Source organism: Drosophila albomicans, chromosome 3, assembly GCF_009650485.2.
Source record: "Drosophila albomicans strain 15112-1751.03 chromosome 3, ASM965048v2, whole genome shotgun sequence".
Lineage (NCBI taxonomy): Eukaryota > Metazoa > Arthropoda > Insecta > Diptera > Drosophilidae > Drosophila > Drosophila albomicans.
This window is the reverse complement of record NC_047629.2, coordinates 3,098,574-3,115,716: the sequence shown is the minus strand read 5'-3', so window position 1 is coordinate 3,115,716 and position 17,143 is coordinate 3,098,574. Positions and strand designations below refer to the sequence as shown.

Below are 17,143 nucleotides of genomic sequence, written 5' to 3'. Positions count from 1 at the left end.
ATTTTCAATAAAACCATATTCTAAAAATATACCAAATATATACTATATATATAGTAATACATTCAAAATTCAGCTTGCTATTCGATTTTTGCGTAGGCGTGCAAAAACAAACTTGATCTGAGTGCAGAAGCTCAGAAATAACAAATGCTGCCGGGAAAAAATCATAGCTTTATATCTTATTGTCTCTTAGCTTCATGTGAAGGACAGACAGACAGACAATGCCATATCGTCTCGGCTGCTGGCGCTGATTAAGAATATATATACTATGCAGTCAGAGATGACTCCTTCTGCCTGTTACATACATTTCCTGTAAGCACTAAGATATAATACCTTTCAACCCTTTGGTTAGTAGTTATAAAAATAAAATGCGACAAGTGAAGAATATGATGAAGAAATTGCTGTCCGAGTACTATACCTGAAGGTAAAGCAACAACAAGACTGATGAACATAAGTATAAGTAATTTAAATAAATTAAATAAAAAGGTCTATTGCAGTTAAATGATTGCTTAATGTACATATATTATAAAGTTTTTTTTTGTCATTAATGACGAAGCTATGTTATAAGCACAACTTTTCATATAGATGTGCATTTTTTAAATGAAGAACGTGAAGAAAAAAGTTATTGGCATACTGATTTTAGAGTGCGATTTAAAAAAATGAAGAAGCAATTTTGAAAAACACAAAATGAATTGACTTTGTTTTTCTCGAGAAGCCGCCGATTGCAATCCTACTAAAATTATATAGTGTACGTACTGAGCATATGTAAGTGCTCTCAAATGGCCATTTCAAAACAGAGAGTCTCACATTATTTGACGATGAGCGAATGCGTGAGCGTAAAAAGAATTCCGAGCGAGCTAAGGAAAATGTTTGGAGAAGCGTGCTAAAAATAAAATTAGTCGAGAAAATAACTAAAACTCAATCGGAAAGAACTATTCTTGGCCGAAGCGTCGCGACGTAACATCAGTTCTACTTGAAAATTCGTCAAATTATCACGATAATGACGTTGCTAAGTATGGAGTGTGCGGTTTGCGGTGTTTCTGCTCCTCTCACCTGCACCAGGTGCAGACTGGTCCGGTACTGCAACGGAGAGCATCAAAAGCAGCACTGGCCAAAGCACAAACGCTGCTGCAAACCTTTTCGAGAGGAGCAAGACCCCGCGCTGGGACGTTACTTGGCCGCCACCCAGGACATTCAAGCTAAACAGATCATATTCGTCGAGGAGCCATTAGTTGTGGGACCCAAATGGTTTCTGACCGAAGGGGAGAAGTCAGCCACAATTGTGCCATGTGTCGGTTGCTTTACGCCCTGTCGCCTGGGCAAACATCAGTGTCGCAAGTAAGAATGCAACAATGGGCATAACAAAAATTAAGTGCTAGAAAAAACCTTTGATCGGTATGGATGATTTAAGAAAATGAAGATCAAATACCAATTTAAGCAAACATTAACTGGAGTCTTGATTAAGTCGATGATAACTAGGCAGTTCATTTTCGAATTTATCAATTTTATTGTCCCTTTCACATTAGTTCCTGTAATAAAATTTATGAATGTAGTGACATTATTTAAGTTTTAGTATTGCTTTAAATAACACTTGTTAACAGTTTCTCTAAAAGAAATACATAGTTCGAAAACTATAAAATATGTAAAATAATTAAATAAATAATGTCTACCTTACTCTACTTGTAGCTGCCATTGGCCAGTGTGCAGTGTTGGCTGTGCACACGAAAGTCTGGAGTGCAGCATTCTCAGTCTTGGCAATGCACCTGGAGCCAAATCGGATGTGCGGGGACAGCACGATTACTTTCGCCATGATGCACTACTGGTGTTAAAGTGTCTGTTGTTGCAGCGCTCCCAGCCGGAACGCTGGAAGGCATTGCTGGAGATGCAGTCCCATGAAGAGGAGCGTCTTGGCACGGAGTTACAATTGGAGGCGGAGCAGCGCATTGTAAGCTACTTGCAGCAGCGATTTCTACGCCGTTTGAAGTCGAACACGAACAAGCAGAATGTGCTCAGCGACTATGAGCCTGAGCTGTTGCATCGTCTCTGTGGCATAATTGAGACGAACTACATGGTCATTGAGCTGGCCACCGGAGTGGAGCTGAGCGGTCTGTTCCGGCAAGCTTGTATGATGGAACACGCTTGTCAGCCCAATTGTTACTTTCAGTTCGATGCAACCACGCACCGCATTGCAGTGCGCGCTGGATGTGATATTAAGAAGGGCGACCACTTGAAGATCACATACACAAACATATTGTGGGGCACGCAGATGCGGCAGCATCATCTGCGCATGACCAAGCACTTCAGCTGTCGTTGTCCGCGATGTGAGGATCCCACCGAATACGGCAGTTACGTGAGCGCTATGCGCTGCCTGGGGGATGTGTCCAAGACGTGTGACGGTCTTCAACTGCCAGTCGAGCCTCTCAACGAGCAGACACAATGGAAGTGCGACACTTGTCCCATGTTGGTGGATGCCGCTTATGTGACAGAGGTGCAGACCCACATGACAGAGGAGGTGGAGAGATTGTTAGCCGGCAGTCCTACAGCTAGTGAAGTGGAATTGCTTTTGGCACGTCTATCGCAATTGCTGCATCCGAATCACTTTCACATGTTCAATTTGAAGCATACACTCATACAGCTATATGGGCATGAACCGGGCTTGGAATTGGTTACGCTTACCGATCTTCAACTCGGTCGTAAGCTTAGGCTCTGCGAGGAATTGCGCAATGTGTGTCATCGACTAGACCCACATAGCATTAAGTTGGCCATTTACGTGAGCGTCATTTTGATAGAGATTGCCCACACACTGGAGGAAAAAGCTCGTAGATTGCCTGCTGAAGCGAAACTTCAATTGGAATTGGCTCAGTCACATCTGCAGCAAGCGGAAGAGGTGTTGGAAAAGGTGCAGGACTCTGTGGCTGGCAAAAAGCTGAACGACAGGCTACAGCTGGATCAATTCGAGCTGGACAAACTGATGTTGGCCAATAACCACAGCCAAACACAAACGGCTGTTTAACTAGTAAAACAAACAATCATGTATCATATGAACAAAACATTTAATTTGTTTACATTTACCTTATTTGTATCTTATCACGAGGCTGCATGCAGTTCGATACGCTCCTGCTCCAGCAACTGCGGATTCGCTTCGAGAATCTCTCGCTGTCGTCTCAGATTTTTGACAATGCCAGGCAGATGCCAGCCATGCCGCAGCAAGCTATCGGTCACATCAAAGTGTGCGTGACGAACACATCGCAGTTGTGAGCAGTGAGCCACTGTTCTCAGTTCTATAGCCATGTCATGGATAAGAGCAGCAATAAATTGCTCGCTTTCATTGATCGCATGCAACTCAAGTGTAAAGTTCGGCCTCTCGAAATGTATCAGTTTTATTCCATATAGCACTGGTTGACTGTTATCAGCTGGCCGGATGAGCCCTTTACAAGCCAATTCGTATGCAGCCTGCGTCTGCAAATCAACGCCGCACATTTCATACATTTTGCGTTGGTGCGACGCTTGCAAAGACGCCGCCAGGCCACTTATGCGATCCGCACTAACATGGCGATGGTTGGCGCGCACTGTGACTCGTGAGTCAGGCATGTGGTTCTCTGTGGCAGTTCCCATACGAGCTGTCACATGGTATACACGGATGGGGCGATTACGCTGTATGTGAATGGACTGTTTCAGTCCATCATTTATGCCAAATACTATACAAGAAAAGAAGTGTGTTTATCAACTAAGTCTTTGGTGATTGCATCACAACTTACATAAAACACCACTTGTATGGTCCCCAAGCGTTGCAACTGTTGCACAACGAACATCCCGCGGCATATATCGTGGTCCAGCAGCCAGAATATGATCTGATAAATCTGTATTCGAGGCAATGTTGTGCAGTACGCTGTCGGCAGCAGTTCCTGTGCCCAACAGTGGAGTATCCCTTGCCAATTTACGCGGTTCTCTTAATTCCATTTCGTTTAGCCCTGAGCAATTGTAAATGTGCATTAGAAAAGTAATTCGATTGTTTTTTACTTAATTACCTTTGGCAATATTGCCAATTATAGCGTTGCGTACATGCTTTAACTTCATGCCGGCGGGCTTGTACACATTTATGATACCATTTAGGTGCTTGAACACGGTTGCGGCGTCATAGACCTTTGCTAGAGCCATATTATTTTAAGTAAATATTTACAATTACATAAAAATAAAGCACTTCTTTTTTTTAGAAGAACTTTCAATGTGGTCAGCTGTTTCGATACCCGCGATTGGCGATACGCATTCGATAGTCGATAAGTTCTACGTTTTTCAACACTAAAGTACACACAACACTACAATGTATCGAGTTGTCCCGCTCGCACACATTTGGCGCTGCACGTGTAGCATTTGTTTTGCATTCTCGCTGCGCGTTTCGTGCTATTTTATTTTGTTAAAACGTGATTTAAACAACGATTTAACATAATGAAGTGGACTACAGCAAACATAAAGCATGCCAACTATACAACCAAGCATGAATTGTTTGTCGGCACACACACTGGATCTTTTAAACGTAAGTGGCAAGATCTTCCTATTGAAGTTATTTAATATTGACTTCTTGTGAAAACAGACTTGTTGCCTGCTGCTGACAAGAATCCGTATGCACAGTCCAATCTAAGCGATTTGACCACCTTGGACAAGGAATCGCGTGTCACTTCTCTTGCTTTTGGCAATGAGGCACAAACGGAAATTCTTCTCGGTCGCGCCAAGAACTCCGCCGAGCTGCATTCGCTTGGCAGAAGCGGTGGCATAACAACGCGGTCAATTAACTTCACTGCTGCTCCTATTGTGGGTTTAGCACGCTATAACAACAATTTAATTGCTGGCATTGCAAATGGACAAATCCAAAGCGTATCGCTCGAGGCTGAGCAGGATGCCGAAGACGAGGAGTCGTCTAAGCCTGTTGTTATCAATTCAGGTGATCACATGGATCACTTGCGACAATGCCAAGCAGCACCTCACATTGTGGCTACTGGCGGCAAGGCTAGACAGAACAATCTTAAAGTTTATGATCTGAGCGCGGATGGCAAGCAAATATTCACCTCCAAGAATTTGCCCAACGATTATTTGCAGTTGGAGGTGCCCGTGTGGGACAGTGACATCGGTTTCGTTGATGGACCCAATGTATTGGCCACCTGCTCTAGACATGGGTACGTTCGACTTTACGACACACGCAAACAGCGTCGTCCAGTGACGCACTTTTCCAGCGAAGAGCATGGTATGAGCTTTGCGGCACTAGTGGCCCATGGAAACTACATTTACACGGGCACAACAATGGGAGCTCTGAAGGTAGTTTTGACTCTATTATTTGTTTGTTGAACTCGTCGCTTTAATTGTGCTCTTTGACACGCGATTGCAGGCCTTTGACACGCGACGAATGAAGACCCATGTGCACACCTATAAAGGATTCACGGGCGGCATTAGCGACCTGCATCTAGATGAGACCGGCAGATTCCTAAGTTCCGCATCTTTGGATCGCTACGTCCGTGTGCACGAGGCGGAGTCTACAGTTCTGCTCTATCAGTGCTATGTAAAGTCAAAGGCAACCAAAGTGCTTATCAGAGAGTTGTCAGCAGAGCAGCAACAGCCGCGACAGCAAACAAACGATGATGCCGAAGAGGAAGATGAAGAACTCAATTCGCAAAAGCATAACAAAAACAAAAGAAAGCCTCAAGCCACGCCCCTGGATGCGGAATATGAAGATATGTTTGATCAGATGCCCACAGTGGGGTAAGTTTTTATATAATTAGATCAACGTAACAGACTACTGACTGCTCCATCTCCAATTCAGGGATAGCGATGGCGAGGAGGCATCAGAGAGACAAGCAATGGCTCCTGTTAAGCGGAAGGCACCAAAACAAACGCTAAAAACAAAAAAGAAAAAACAATAAAACTTGTTTTAGTTAAGACTTATAGTAGCAATTATATATGGATCTATGTTACTCGAATCGCTGAACTACTTCCATGCTTGCTTCTCTTCCAGCGCCTTTTGCTGCACGTAGTTCTTGTACAGACGAAATGTGCAATAGTAGAAAAACTCCACAACGGATATCATGCTTAGACCCAGACATAAATTGAAAATGCCACCCAAATCAGCTACAATTAGAACAAATTAGAAGAATTAATTGAGAAATGTATTTATAACATATAAATAGTTCAACTTACAGAGCAGTCCAATCCAGGACATGACTGTTACCTTGCGTATAACTGGCACCACCTGCTTAGCCAAATAGACCCGCAGTACAAAACTGTCGTTGTTGAGCAGCTCCGGTGTGCTATTGAAGAGGTTCCTTTAATAAAACCTGCTGTGATTACCTAGTTGATACTCACTAGAAGTTGCTAACGGAGAACTGATGCAAATTTAGATCGGTCTTGTAAGACAGCGTGGAGTAAGTGACGTCGTAGCAATTGGGCAGACATTGATCACAGCGAACGCTCTTAAAGTTGTCTAAAGAAAACATGAAGTCAACCATTAATTACACTCAAAAATGTATCAATCTTTTAATTTCCAAGAGTGCACTTTAAGCTGAAGCGCTAGTCTGCAGGGGGAGCCATTATACGTACGGTTCGCATTGTGAATATTAAATACACATTATTACAAATAAATTGTGTCTGAGAATAAACGGAATAAACCGAACATTGTCAGACACAGCACAATGCATCACAATGGCTACTCGCAGGTTAACGTGAAAGGCACGAAGTGAAAATGACATTAAAGGAGCATAAAATAGGAGACAAGAGATGCGATTTAAGTGTCAAAAAGGGATGGCCTCGAATTCAGGGACACTCTCGAATAACTAGATAGATTAACCCGATGCTTGCAAACTTTTTATCGACAGCAAACCCCCTTTATTGTTAATGGTGCTTTTATATTTTTGGCAGACAATTGATTAGTCTAGCCACCGTACCGTAGTTGTCCGAATAGCAGAAGGTGTCATTTAGATTGCACTCCTTGAACTTCTGGCTGACAACAGGCAACAGATAAGGATGGCAGCCGCATCGCTTGCCGATTGCCTCCGTTTGGCAAGATAACATGCAGGCGGCCTGACGATAATTGCGCAGTTGAAGATCATCCGAAATGAGACAGTCACGTTTGCTCTCCGACAGCTCGAGCACCTCCGTCGACGATGACTGCACAGTGGGCGAGACCTCGACAAAGCTCTCGGATCTGGCGGTGATCGTCACTGACGCAGCTGTCTCCGTAACATAGTCCATGGGATGGTGAACGAGAACAATGAGACCCGTGCTCAAGTTACGCTCCGATCCTTCGGCACCGATGAAGGTGAGGCCACCGTCCATGCCGAAAATGTTGGCCGAGAACGGCACATAGCTGATGTTGCGGGGATTGTAGTTGAAGGAGCAGCAGGGACCAAGGAATGCCGTGGTCGGTATAAAGGACAGATATTCGTGGGTCTGGTTGCATTGAAACTCCTCGTAGCCCCAAAAACAGCGCTTCACAAAATCTGCACAGCCGGGACTGACGGCCATGGCGGCTTCCCAAATGGACACATTGTTCAGGCGCAACACTGCGTCCGTGATCTTGTAGCTGTCATGCGAAGGCGGTGCAAATGATTGATCCGTAAAAGCATTGAGGAAGTCAAAGCCAGCAGCCACTTCAGCCATATCATACTCCGGAGGTATGCGGCTGCAGTTACAATTAGATAAGTTAATTTAATATTGAATGAATGAAAACAATTCAAAATCTAGCTAATATAGTTCACTTCAATTTATCGTTCTCCGAACAGTTTCGAATTTGAAAATCAATTTTAATTTAATTTTTACTATATTTGCAATTCAATTTTATTCATATAATCTGTCTATTTAAAATGTAATTCAGTTAAATTAATCAAATGAAACTACATATATTTAACTTTAACTAAATTCAATTTCGTAGATCAAAAAATTTATTTAGACTGCATTTATTTGCCATAATATATTTTAGGTGATTTTTAATTGAATTTAATTGGATTTATTGAAATACATTCAACACAAATGATTCTCTAGCAATTTACAGAGTCTTGATGTAATTCTCCACATCATTTTCAATTTACTACATTAGACTGCCTTTAATTTAATTTAATATAATTTAATTGATTGAAAATGTTTGTGATTCACTGTATTTTAGTATTATTCAAGTTACTCACAGAGTCTTTACGTAGCGTTCCACGCGTTCCATGTTCACCGCCTTGGGACTGCATATAGTGACGCCGGGAAAAGCGACATCCGTAATGGACAAATCATTGGAGATGGTGTTTAGTATGGGATACGAGTAGAACTTGAGCCAGAGCAAGAGCGTCAGATAGATGCTCAGCTGCAGCAATCCTATTAGCACTGTTGCCCAGATGTATCTGACATTTTTTGGGCATCAGAATGGACTCACTTTCTGGTGATCTGGACACTCACCTGGACAAGCCGTGCGTTCGATTGCGCCTCAGCAGCCACATTCCGCTCACCTTAGTGCGCTCCGTGTACTCCCAGAATGTGTTGGCAATCGCCAAACGCAGTGGATGACTCCTCCAGAGCTGCAGCAGCTTTTGCCTACGGCTTGACGAGGCGCTTCGCTTCGGTGTCCACTTGACGTTGAGAGCCATTTCATGTGCTACAAAGCACTTGGCACCACATGCCACTCACTTTTATAGGACATGACTGGTCGAGGAGCAGGATAGAAGTCTTGGCCTGCTATAGTGCTAATTACGTACTAATTGACTTCTTAATTTGTTAAGTTTGAACAAGTTTGTCTCTTGTACTACATTAGTTGTAATGATAATGATGCAGCTAGCAGCACCATGTGCTGTCTATTGACCGGAGAACTAAATGGAGAGAGCAAGTTGAATTGATTTACGAATGGCTGAAGGAGTAGGATGAATGAATACCTTCATGGCAAGCAAGAGAGAGATATACTAGATGTGGTAAGTGTGATTCATATTTATCTATTAGCAACTTGTCAATACATTCATAAATATATTTTGTTCCTTATATGGTTTTTCTGTAAATTAAAGTGCGTTAATTTTAATATTTCGCAAAAGATCGAAAAGTTCACAAATTCATCTTTCTGTCAATGAACATAGACACCGAAAAACTTTTGATAGACATATAATAATATGTGAGAAACCCGCTGCACATTTAAAAACAAAAAGATAAACCAAAAACCAAAGGCTGAAACAATAACTTTTACACTTTTAAGTGTCGCAACTATTTCTCTAAAATCATAAATACTTTAGTTATTATTGTATGTACCAAAAGTCTAGCTTGTTATTCGGTTTTTGTAGTGGAAAACATTTTTAAACAAATTTGATCTGCGTCCAAAAATAACAAATGATGTCAAACATTTTTTAGCCCTATCTCTTATAGTCTCTGAGATCTAGGTGTTCATACGGACGGACGGACATAGATATATCACCTCGGCTGTTTTCAGGGTCAGAGATGCCTTCTTTTGCCTGTTAAATACATTTCCTGGAGGCAAAAAGTTATATACCCCTCTGCCGCCTGGGTAGTGGGTATAAAAACGCTTTAAATTTATATTGCGAATTAAAGTGTATTGAATTCTTAAATTTTACATAATTCATTTAAAATCCTTCCATTATTTCTTCTCGGATAGGAGACTAGTCTCCAAGGTATAGCCGGAGCCAAGTAGTAATATGTAAGCACCATTAAAGTTACCTTATGGCATGTATAGTACACATATATAGTACAGCAAGGAATCTTAAGTTCAAGGTGGTTTATTTGTGCACAGGTGCGTCAACGTTTTTCATTACTATTCCATATACTTTTGGTCAAAGTTTTGCAGTACCTATTGGGAAAAGTGATTTATTCGCCATTATAGATAATGTATAGCAACTGAAATGGAACCTGAGGTCATTTCAATTGGCAGACGAAACTTTAAATTCGTAAATTCGCAATTGCACTTGAGCAACTTGTTTAAAGTGAACTGCACTTCTTGGACTATCTGCAGGAATGTGTGTCAGTGAGTTAAGATGTGTTTTTAGAGTCGGAACAACAGTTGAACTGCTTGGTGGCACACACACACTCGAAACAGTAGAAGCAAAAAGTTTGCACTTACAACTCTGAAGCTCTTAAGAAATGGCAATAAAAATCAGAACTTGTGTGGACAACGACATCCTCCAGGCGGGCGACAAACTAACAAATGAAAAAGGGAACAACGGCAAAAAAGTAGGGAAAACAATTTACTCAAAGCGAGCAGAAACTTGTAGTTGGTGAAGTTCACGATGAGGAAACAACTTTGTGAGTCAGAAGGATATGGCGAGGAGGGGAAGTTGGTGAGTTGGCGCGTATTTAGTAGGAAAATTAGTTTGCTGATTTTATTGAATGCTGTTTTTGTCACATCTGTAAGCAGTTCAGATTGAATTTTAATTAAACACGCGTAGTTAAATTATTCTATGCTAATCTAGACAATTAAAAGAGTACACGACCGAAAGAGGAAAACATGTAAATGAAGGAAATATAAAAACAAAATGAACAAAGACAAAAACATGTTGTGCTTTCAACTTTAACATGAACTACGCAGTCAACAGGGGCAACTTTTAATTCCTTTGCCAACTAAAGGGAAAAAGGGAAATGTCGACGAAAATGTTTAAGCCAAGAAAATGCCTTCAACTTTTCATGCTGCCTTCTTTCATTTTATCTCAGAAACGCGCGCGTGTCGCGTCAGACATAAAAGTGTGATACGGCAAAACTCACATACGCACAGAGAGAGAGAGAGAGAGAGAGAGAGAGAGAGAGAGAGAGAGAGAGAGAGAGAGAGAGAGAGAGAGACACACATACACTATTATGTTTGTCCCTGTATAATCGGTCGAACTGGCAAGCAATTTGTAAAATTTGTGGGTCTGATAAACATACAGAATCACATTGGGGTCGACTCCGCCACTCGCGATTTTCAAGAGGGCGGGAGCAGGCAGCGAGTAGCAAGTAGCAAGCAGCGAAATATTCAGCTGGAAATCGCATTTTTCAGCAGACTGAGCTTAATATATTTTCTTTAAAATGACCGAAAGACCATAAGACTCGTGGCTTAGACAGGTAAACCTGCTCAAACAGAGGCACAAAGTTGCCGAAAATTAAAATTTAGTTGCTTCAACTTTTAATACCCTGCGGAGCGAACCAAAAGGTTTTGAGTATGGGGAACCTTATCAAAAGTAGCTAGAGCAGAAGATACTCTCTAATTTTATATATTCTTTAAGCAGTCTGGTTCAGTATTAAGCAATGTGTAAGTATACGTAATTTCTTATTCAATCCAACTTAGAGGAAACCATTAAAGATTGCTGGCTTATTGTAGCTAAAAATAAACAAGTTATTATTATTATTTATTTAAATAAGTGAAAAGTTTAAAGGGCAGAAGCAAGCAAAAGCAAACAACTGATATATTTGTTTAGGACGCACATTGCACATAAGTAACATTTTTTAATAATTACTAACATTATAAAGGTGTATACTATTTTTTTTTTTATTATTACTGGCTTTATACTCTTGGAACTAATATTTATTTATTAGTTTACAAATATAATATAATATAAAGACTTTGATTGACTTGATCATGCTCATAATATGTTGTAATAGTATTATATAATACATCGTCACATCTTATTTTAGTAGAATTCAGTGAACTAACTTGGGGTTTACGTAAGAAGAAGTTAACTCTTGCTTTCTAAAGGGTGTCTACAAAACTTTGTCGTTAATATATAGTTGTAAAGTAAATTGTGTATGCAATAAATTGTAATTAAATACAAAAAATACAGTAATAGGGTATGTGCTTGTTGATCAATGTAATGTAAGTCTTTGTGTTTGTTTTATTTCCCTCGTGAGTTGGGCTTTTTGTCAAAGCGTTTTTTTAGTTGCAGCTACACGCCAGAAAAGTTTTCTTACTATGCACAAATAATTCGTGTTGGCAAAAGTTGAGCGAAAATCGGTTTGATGTGGCGGCAGCAGCGGCTGCATGATGCAGTTGCAGCTTCAGTGGCCGTTGCAGCACACTCGCTGCGAGTTGCCACCAAATGCTTTGACAGTTGGAAACTTTTCGCTTTGCCATTTGACAGAATTCAGCGTGGAATTTGTGTAATTTGTTGAGCAATGTTTTTATTACAAATTTTAGCAAATTAGTTTGTTAGTTGTGACTTTGATTTGATTTGACTAAAGTGACATATGATATGAGAATTGTGTATGGAATGATGCTCAAGTTTGTATTTATGATATCAAATAACAATCGAAATAAAAATAAAATCAGTTAGACAGATTACAGAGGAAGTTCGAATAAATCTTAATATAAACTCTAATAAAAGGCAAAGCTTTGCGTATTTTGCAAAATATACTCGTAATCAGGCGAGAGCTCAAGTGTCTGGCTAGTAAAACGAAAAGAATGAGCAGATTGATATCCCGCCGGCACTTGAGTTGAGTCCTCATCGTTCGTAATGATAAGCCAACAATAATGCCAGCTGACAATCAGGCAAATCAATCAAATGGCCCAAGCCAAACAGAGATTTGGCCATAAAGCAAAGAACATGGCCAACGGCATCGGCGGTTACTTCGTTATTGTGTTTGAGCAGCACTTGGACGTGTCCAACAAGAATGCTATCGACGCCACATCAACATCAGCTGTCGTCACATAAAAATACGGATGTCGTCTCTTCTTTGTCCCGCTGGCCATGCAATCGAATATCGCATATCGAATGTACTATATAAGTAGTCATATATTTGCATACACATTGAAATGTGAAAGCCACAACGAGCCATTCGTCTCGGCCTTATTATGAGGCCAAGCACAGTGACATAATCGTAAAGTAAAACAAATAATTCATTGTATACGAGAGCATTTCGTACCTTGTACTCCCTGCTTCCTTTCGGCCATTGCGGGCAGCACTTTATGTGCATCTGGTTAAATATCAGTTGGCATCTGGGCAGAGCTCCAAAGGGGTAAGCCGTACGGTCGGTATGTGCTCGTAAAAACATCCCAAGGCACCTCGGAAATTGTCTGTACTGCAAATGGAGCATTAAGAATGTATGAAAACGGAAGCCAGCACATTGACAGCCGCGCCAAAGATTGCCCATGTAGCCAAGTAGCCATGTATAGCAATGCCAATAGCAACACCAACAACAATGCCGACGAAGACGTCGAAGGCGACGTCGGCAATGGTAAAGACAACGACGATTCTGTGCTCGAGATTCATTGTTTGCGCTGAGTCAGCAAAAATAGTTGCCAAGAGACGCCAGACACACACACACAAGCACACACCCACACTTACACCACTTAATGTTAAGTGAAAGGATTTAAGGAAACTTAACTGCTCCCTTTCATAAGAATAGATTGGAGGTGGAATGCTGTGCTTGCTGTGAAGTTATCCACAGGTGCAATCTGTAGCTGACAATTGACTAACAACGTGTTGGCATGGCAATCAAAGCTTCTGCTCATTAGCTTGGATCAGTAATTAGATTGAATTATGAATAATACTAACGTGATACATATGACACAATTTATTGTGAATTAATTTCTACTATAATTCTATTCAATTGAGGCATTTATATACAAATGAATAATACTATATCTTTAATACTTGAAATATTTGATTCAAAGAATTCAAAGATTCAAGAATTTCAAAATCGAATCTATACTGCTTTATATCATATATTAAAAAATTGTGATTAAATTAATTAATTAATTGTGATTGTGATTGTGATTATCGGAATTTCTTCTTGGGCTTAATTTATATTTCTTGTACAGCTTTATTATTTCATTTGAAACTTGTACAGTTAAAATTCATAAAGTGTTCAAAAAATTCTGTGTTATTATAAGCTTTGTTCATTTTTTGGTAAATAGAGGAACATTTAAGACAGCATTAATTGAACTATCAAAAATGCCCAAATTATATATATTATTTATATCAATCATCTAAGCTATTTTGTGAATATACTCATGGGAATTGAAAGTTTCACGAACCCATTGAAAGAGTATTGAAAATTGACAAACAAGAAAACAAGAAAAATAACAAAATGGGATGCTGCTAAGAGGGACAAAAACAGAAAGACCAAGTTGGGGGAGTAGTTTTTGGAACCACTCGCGTAAAGTTGAGAGTCAATTTAGCGGAATGCAAAGCCGAAGACAAAATACTTTTGTTTATTCGATGTAGGCGGCCTTGAATTTCCCCTTTTCCGTTGCCTCTTTTTGGGGAAAAAAAAGTTCACATGTGTTCGCAGACATAAGCTGGGCGTACTTTGCATTTTCTTTTTTCGAGGCCAATTGATTTTTAATGGCTTTATGCTCTATTGAAATAACAAATGGGTCTTGGAGTGGCCCGTCGAAAGGGGCTCGAAAGGGTTGCAAAATAATGACTTTCGAAGACATATACATAATATTCAAATAAAATAAAAATAAAGTATAAAAGCAACTGCAAGCTACTGTTCGGCATTTGGCATAATGATTGCTGAGGCGATAATACCTTTAATTTGATTTCAATTTACCAGCATATTCTCGTATTCTCGTGCCTTGCCATTTAGACAGATTGAGTACCGCCTGCGGCCTTTCCTCAGAAATCCCATTAAAGCTTAATAATGGCAAAAGGTGGCAAATGCCGTTAACTAATTGCGCTTATTTTCTTTGTCGCCTCTGGCTTTCTTTGACACAGGTTAAGTTCCATAAAAACAGCTTGACGAGCAGCTACAGTGGACATGAAAGCATTTACTAGATAATATTATAGCTGCATACTGATTTAAAACACAATTCTGACGTTGAAGATTTAAATTGTATTCAAGATAGAAGCAGTCAAGTGTGGTCAACTGGCTACCAATTTTCAATAAAAGCAATGCAATGCGGTATTATTCTAAAACTATACCAAATGAATACACCAAAAATATACTATATTATATAAAATACAAATATATTATATGGATATAATATACTAGATTGTCAACCAAAGCAACTAATATCCGAATACCAACGCGTTCTGCTTTTTACCATATGGTATAAAAGCAAAAAACAAATGGAATTCAACTTTTATTTTTATTTACTCAGTCTGCAAACTTCCAAATCAAAATCCATCGTACCATTCTCTCACTTGAAATGAAAATATGGAAAACATATTTTAAAAATAATTTGCAAAAAGTCAATTGAAGACTTTCGCAATATGGCTTCCCATATGCTGCATTCAAAACAGTCTTTATTATCGAGGTCGATAAACTTATGTGCGCCACTGTGGGGTTAAAAAGTGCGTCAAGCTGCTTGCAGTGGCGATGTAGCTCTGTGTGGCATTTGCTGCTTGGCTGCCTCATTCTGCCGCCGGCGTTTTTTATTGTAACTGTCATTAAATTAACGCACTTTGCATTTAAGCCGGCTTACGGATGCTTCTAAGCCTATTAAATGTGCACCTTGCCAGGTGAGGAGTCTGTCTCTGAAATGAAAACAACTAAAGCAAAACATGTTAATGGAACAGGAAATTCGTAAAGCGTAAGGGGCAATGTGCAGATTTCGGAGTTTTATTTTTACTGAAACTGACGAAGGACCTTCAACACTTGACGGCATTTCTGACAGTCAGCCGCTGAAGCCTTTGGCCCTAACAAATGGCCACTTGAAGTGATGGAGCTGCTTTCATAAAGGATTATTCTTGGTCTCTGCTCAAATTTATAATCTCGCTATGAAGTGCATAAAATTGCTAAATTAATTCGCAATTTGTCTTCTTTAAATTGTAAATAAATCTGTCCATATGTTCCTTTATTTTCTCTCCATTTTATGACTTTAAATATTCTTAGTTAAAAATAAGGAATGCTACTTACTGTGGCTGTCTTTTTATTTGACTTTAAATTTATTTCATAATTTCAGTAATTAAAATAAAATATTTAATTATTTATTTTAATTTATTTCGTTTATTTAAGTTTAGCATTGTGTGTAACACATAAAATAAATAGAAAAATACTTAAACGCAAATTAATTATCTTTTTCATTTGCGATATTTACTTAACTACTATTTGTTGATAATAATAATTAACGTAATTATGGTAAAAATTTCAAATCAATGTAATTTGAGTTTTAATTTAATCAATTTTCGTAACTGTAATTAAATATATTTTGTTATTTGTATCGTAAGTTTAATCAGAAATGAAATTTGAAGTGTATTTTATTACTATTTGATGTTGATTGTAAAGTTATATTGAATTAAGTTAGTTAACTTTGTAATTAATAAAAATATAATACATATTTCCATTTACTTTTTGTGACATAATTCAATTTATGTGCGAATTGGAAATGTATTTAAATTCAATCAGCGAATGGCTCAAATTATTTTATTCTATTAACCAGCAGGCCACAAATCAACCTATCAATATCCATATATCAGGCATATCAAACTACAGGCGCTTGGCCCATAAATATCAATGCCACGAAAATTCCCAACAGCAAAACAAAGGCAAGCAAAATGAAACAAAAAAGAAAAGCAATGTCGAGGGCGAGGGCGAGGGCGATGAAATGGAGGGGCGAAAACAATTTAAAGCATCAACATCAAGAAGCAAATCCTGAGTAAATCCGGAAACAATTCGCTGGCTCTTAGACATGCACATAAACAGGGCAAAATGATATTTTCGTTGCTTGACCGTGTTACGACACGTGCGTCCATCAGCCCTGAACGAGACACGCCTCCTATGAGAGAGAGGGAGAGAGAGAGAGAGAGAGAGAGAGAGTGTTCTGTCAATGCTGCTCAGCTTACAAGTTGCGCCAATTAACAAAAACAGAGCAGAAGCAAAGCGAAAACATAATCAAAATGGCCCAAACCAAACAGCACGGCGGCACTTGGCCAAAAGGATGGCCGCATCAAAGTGCCCATAACGAGTGGGGCGGCAACGTTAAGCTAAGCCTTGGTCCAAGCACCGAAACAACCCAACCCAACTCAACGTGGAGACAGTCGCCTTTAGTTGCGTGTTAGACAAACATATAAAAGGCGACTCGAACAGGATAAGAATCTGTCCATCTCTCTAGCCTGCCCCTAACAACAGGCTGATTTTAATGCAGGCGCAAGGAAATTCGACATGGACACATAATGAGGAATTATGAATGCCAGGAACCATAAAGGATAAGAGCTTGCGAGATGCCGACAGGGTATATCGAGATAGGCGTGTTCGGTACACTAATTGTTAG

At 39.7% G+C, this 17,143-nt stretch overlaps 4 protein-coding genes across 4 annotated transcripts; 2 read left to right on the top strand and 2 right to left on the bottom strand.

Moving 5' to 3' along the window:
- Positions 1-997: 997 nt before the first annotated feature.
- On the top strand, positions 998-3,068 carry LOC117567607 (SET domain-containing protein SmydA-8). The gene is made up of 2 exons (XM_034247695.2): positions 998-1,335; positions 1,684-3,068. Exons 1-2 carry the CDS (start codon positions 998-1,000, stop codon positions 3,008-3,010), a joined length of 1,665 nt encoding a protein of 554 aa, XP_034103586.1. The 3' UTR covers positions 3,011-3,068.
- On the bottom strand, positions 2,913-4,246 carry LOC117567611 (pseudouridylate synthase TRUB2, mitochondrial). Its single transcript, XM_034247700.2, has 4 exons — positions 4,026-4,246; positions 3,756-3,968; positions 3,070-3,695; positions 2,913-3,010 (listed from the first exon to the last, which is right to left on the bottom strand). The coding sequence occupies exons 1-3, from the start codon at positions 4,153-4,155 to the stop codon at positions 3,085-3,087; spliced, it is 954 nt and encodes a 317-aa protein (XP_034103591.1). The 5' UTR covers positions 4,156-4,246; the 3' UTR covers positions 2,913-3,010; positions 3,070-3,084.
- Positions 4,247-4,324: 78 nt separating this feature from the next.
- LOC117567610 (WD repeat-containing protein 74) lies at positions 4,325-5,973 on the top strand. The gene is made up of 4 exons (XM_034247699.2): positions 4,325-4,531; positions 4,589-5,307; positions 5,378-5,748; positions 5,810-5,973. The coding sequence occupies exons 1-4, from the start codon at positions 4,444-4,446 to the stop codon at positions 5,907-5,909; spliced, it is 1,278 nt and encodes a 425-aa protein (XP_034103590.1). The 5' UTR covers positions 4,325-4,443; the 3' UTR covers positions 5,910-5,973.
- A 1-nt stretch (position 5,974) lies between these two features.
- Positions 5,975-8,609, bottom strand: LOC117566779 (sodium channel protein Nach). Its single transcript, XM_052005382.1, has 6 exons — positions 8,422-8,609; positions 8,163-8,366; positions 6,927-7,663; positions 6,349-6,466; positions 6,184-6,293; positions 5,975-6,114 (listed from the first exon to the last, which is right to left on the bottom strand). Exons 1-6 carry the CDS (start codon positions 8,607-8,609, stop codon positions 5,975-5,977), a joined length of 1,497 nt encoding a protein of 498 aa, XP_051861342.1.
- Between the last annotated feature and the right edge of the window lie 8,534 nt (positions 8,610-17,143).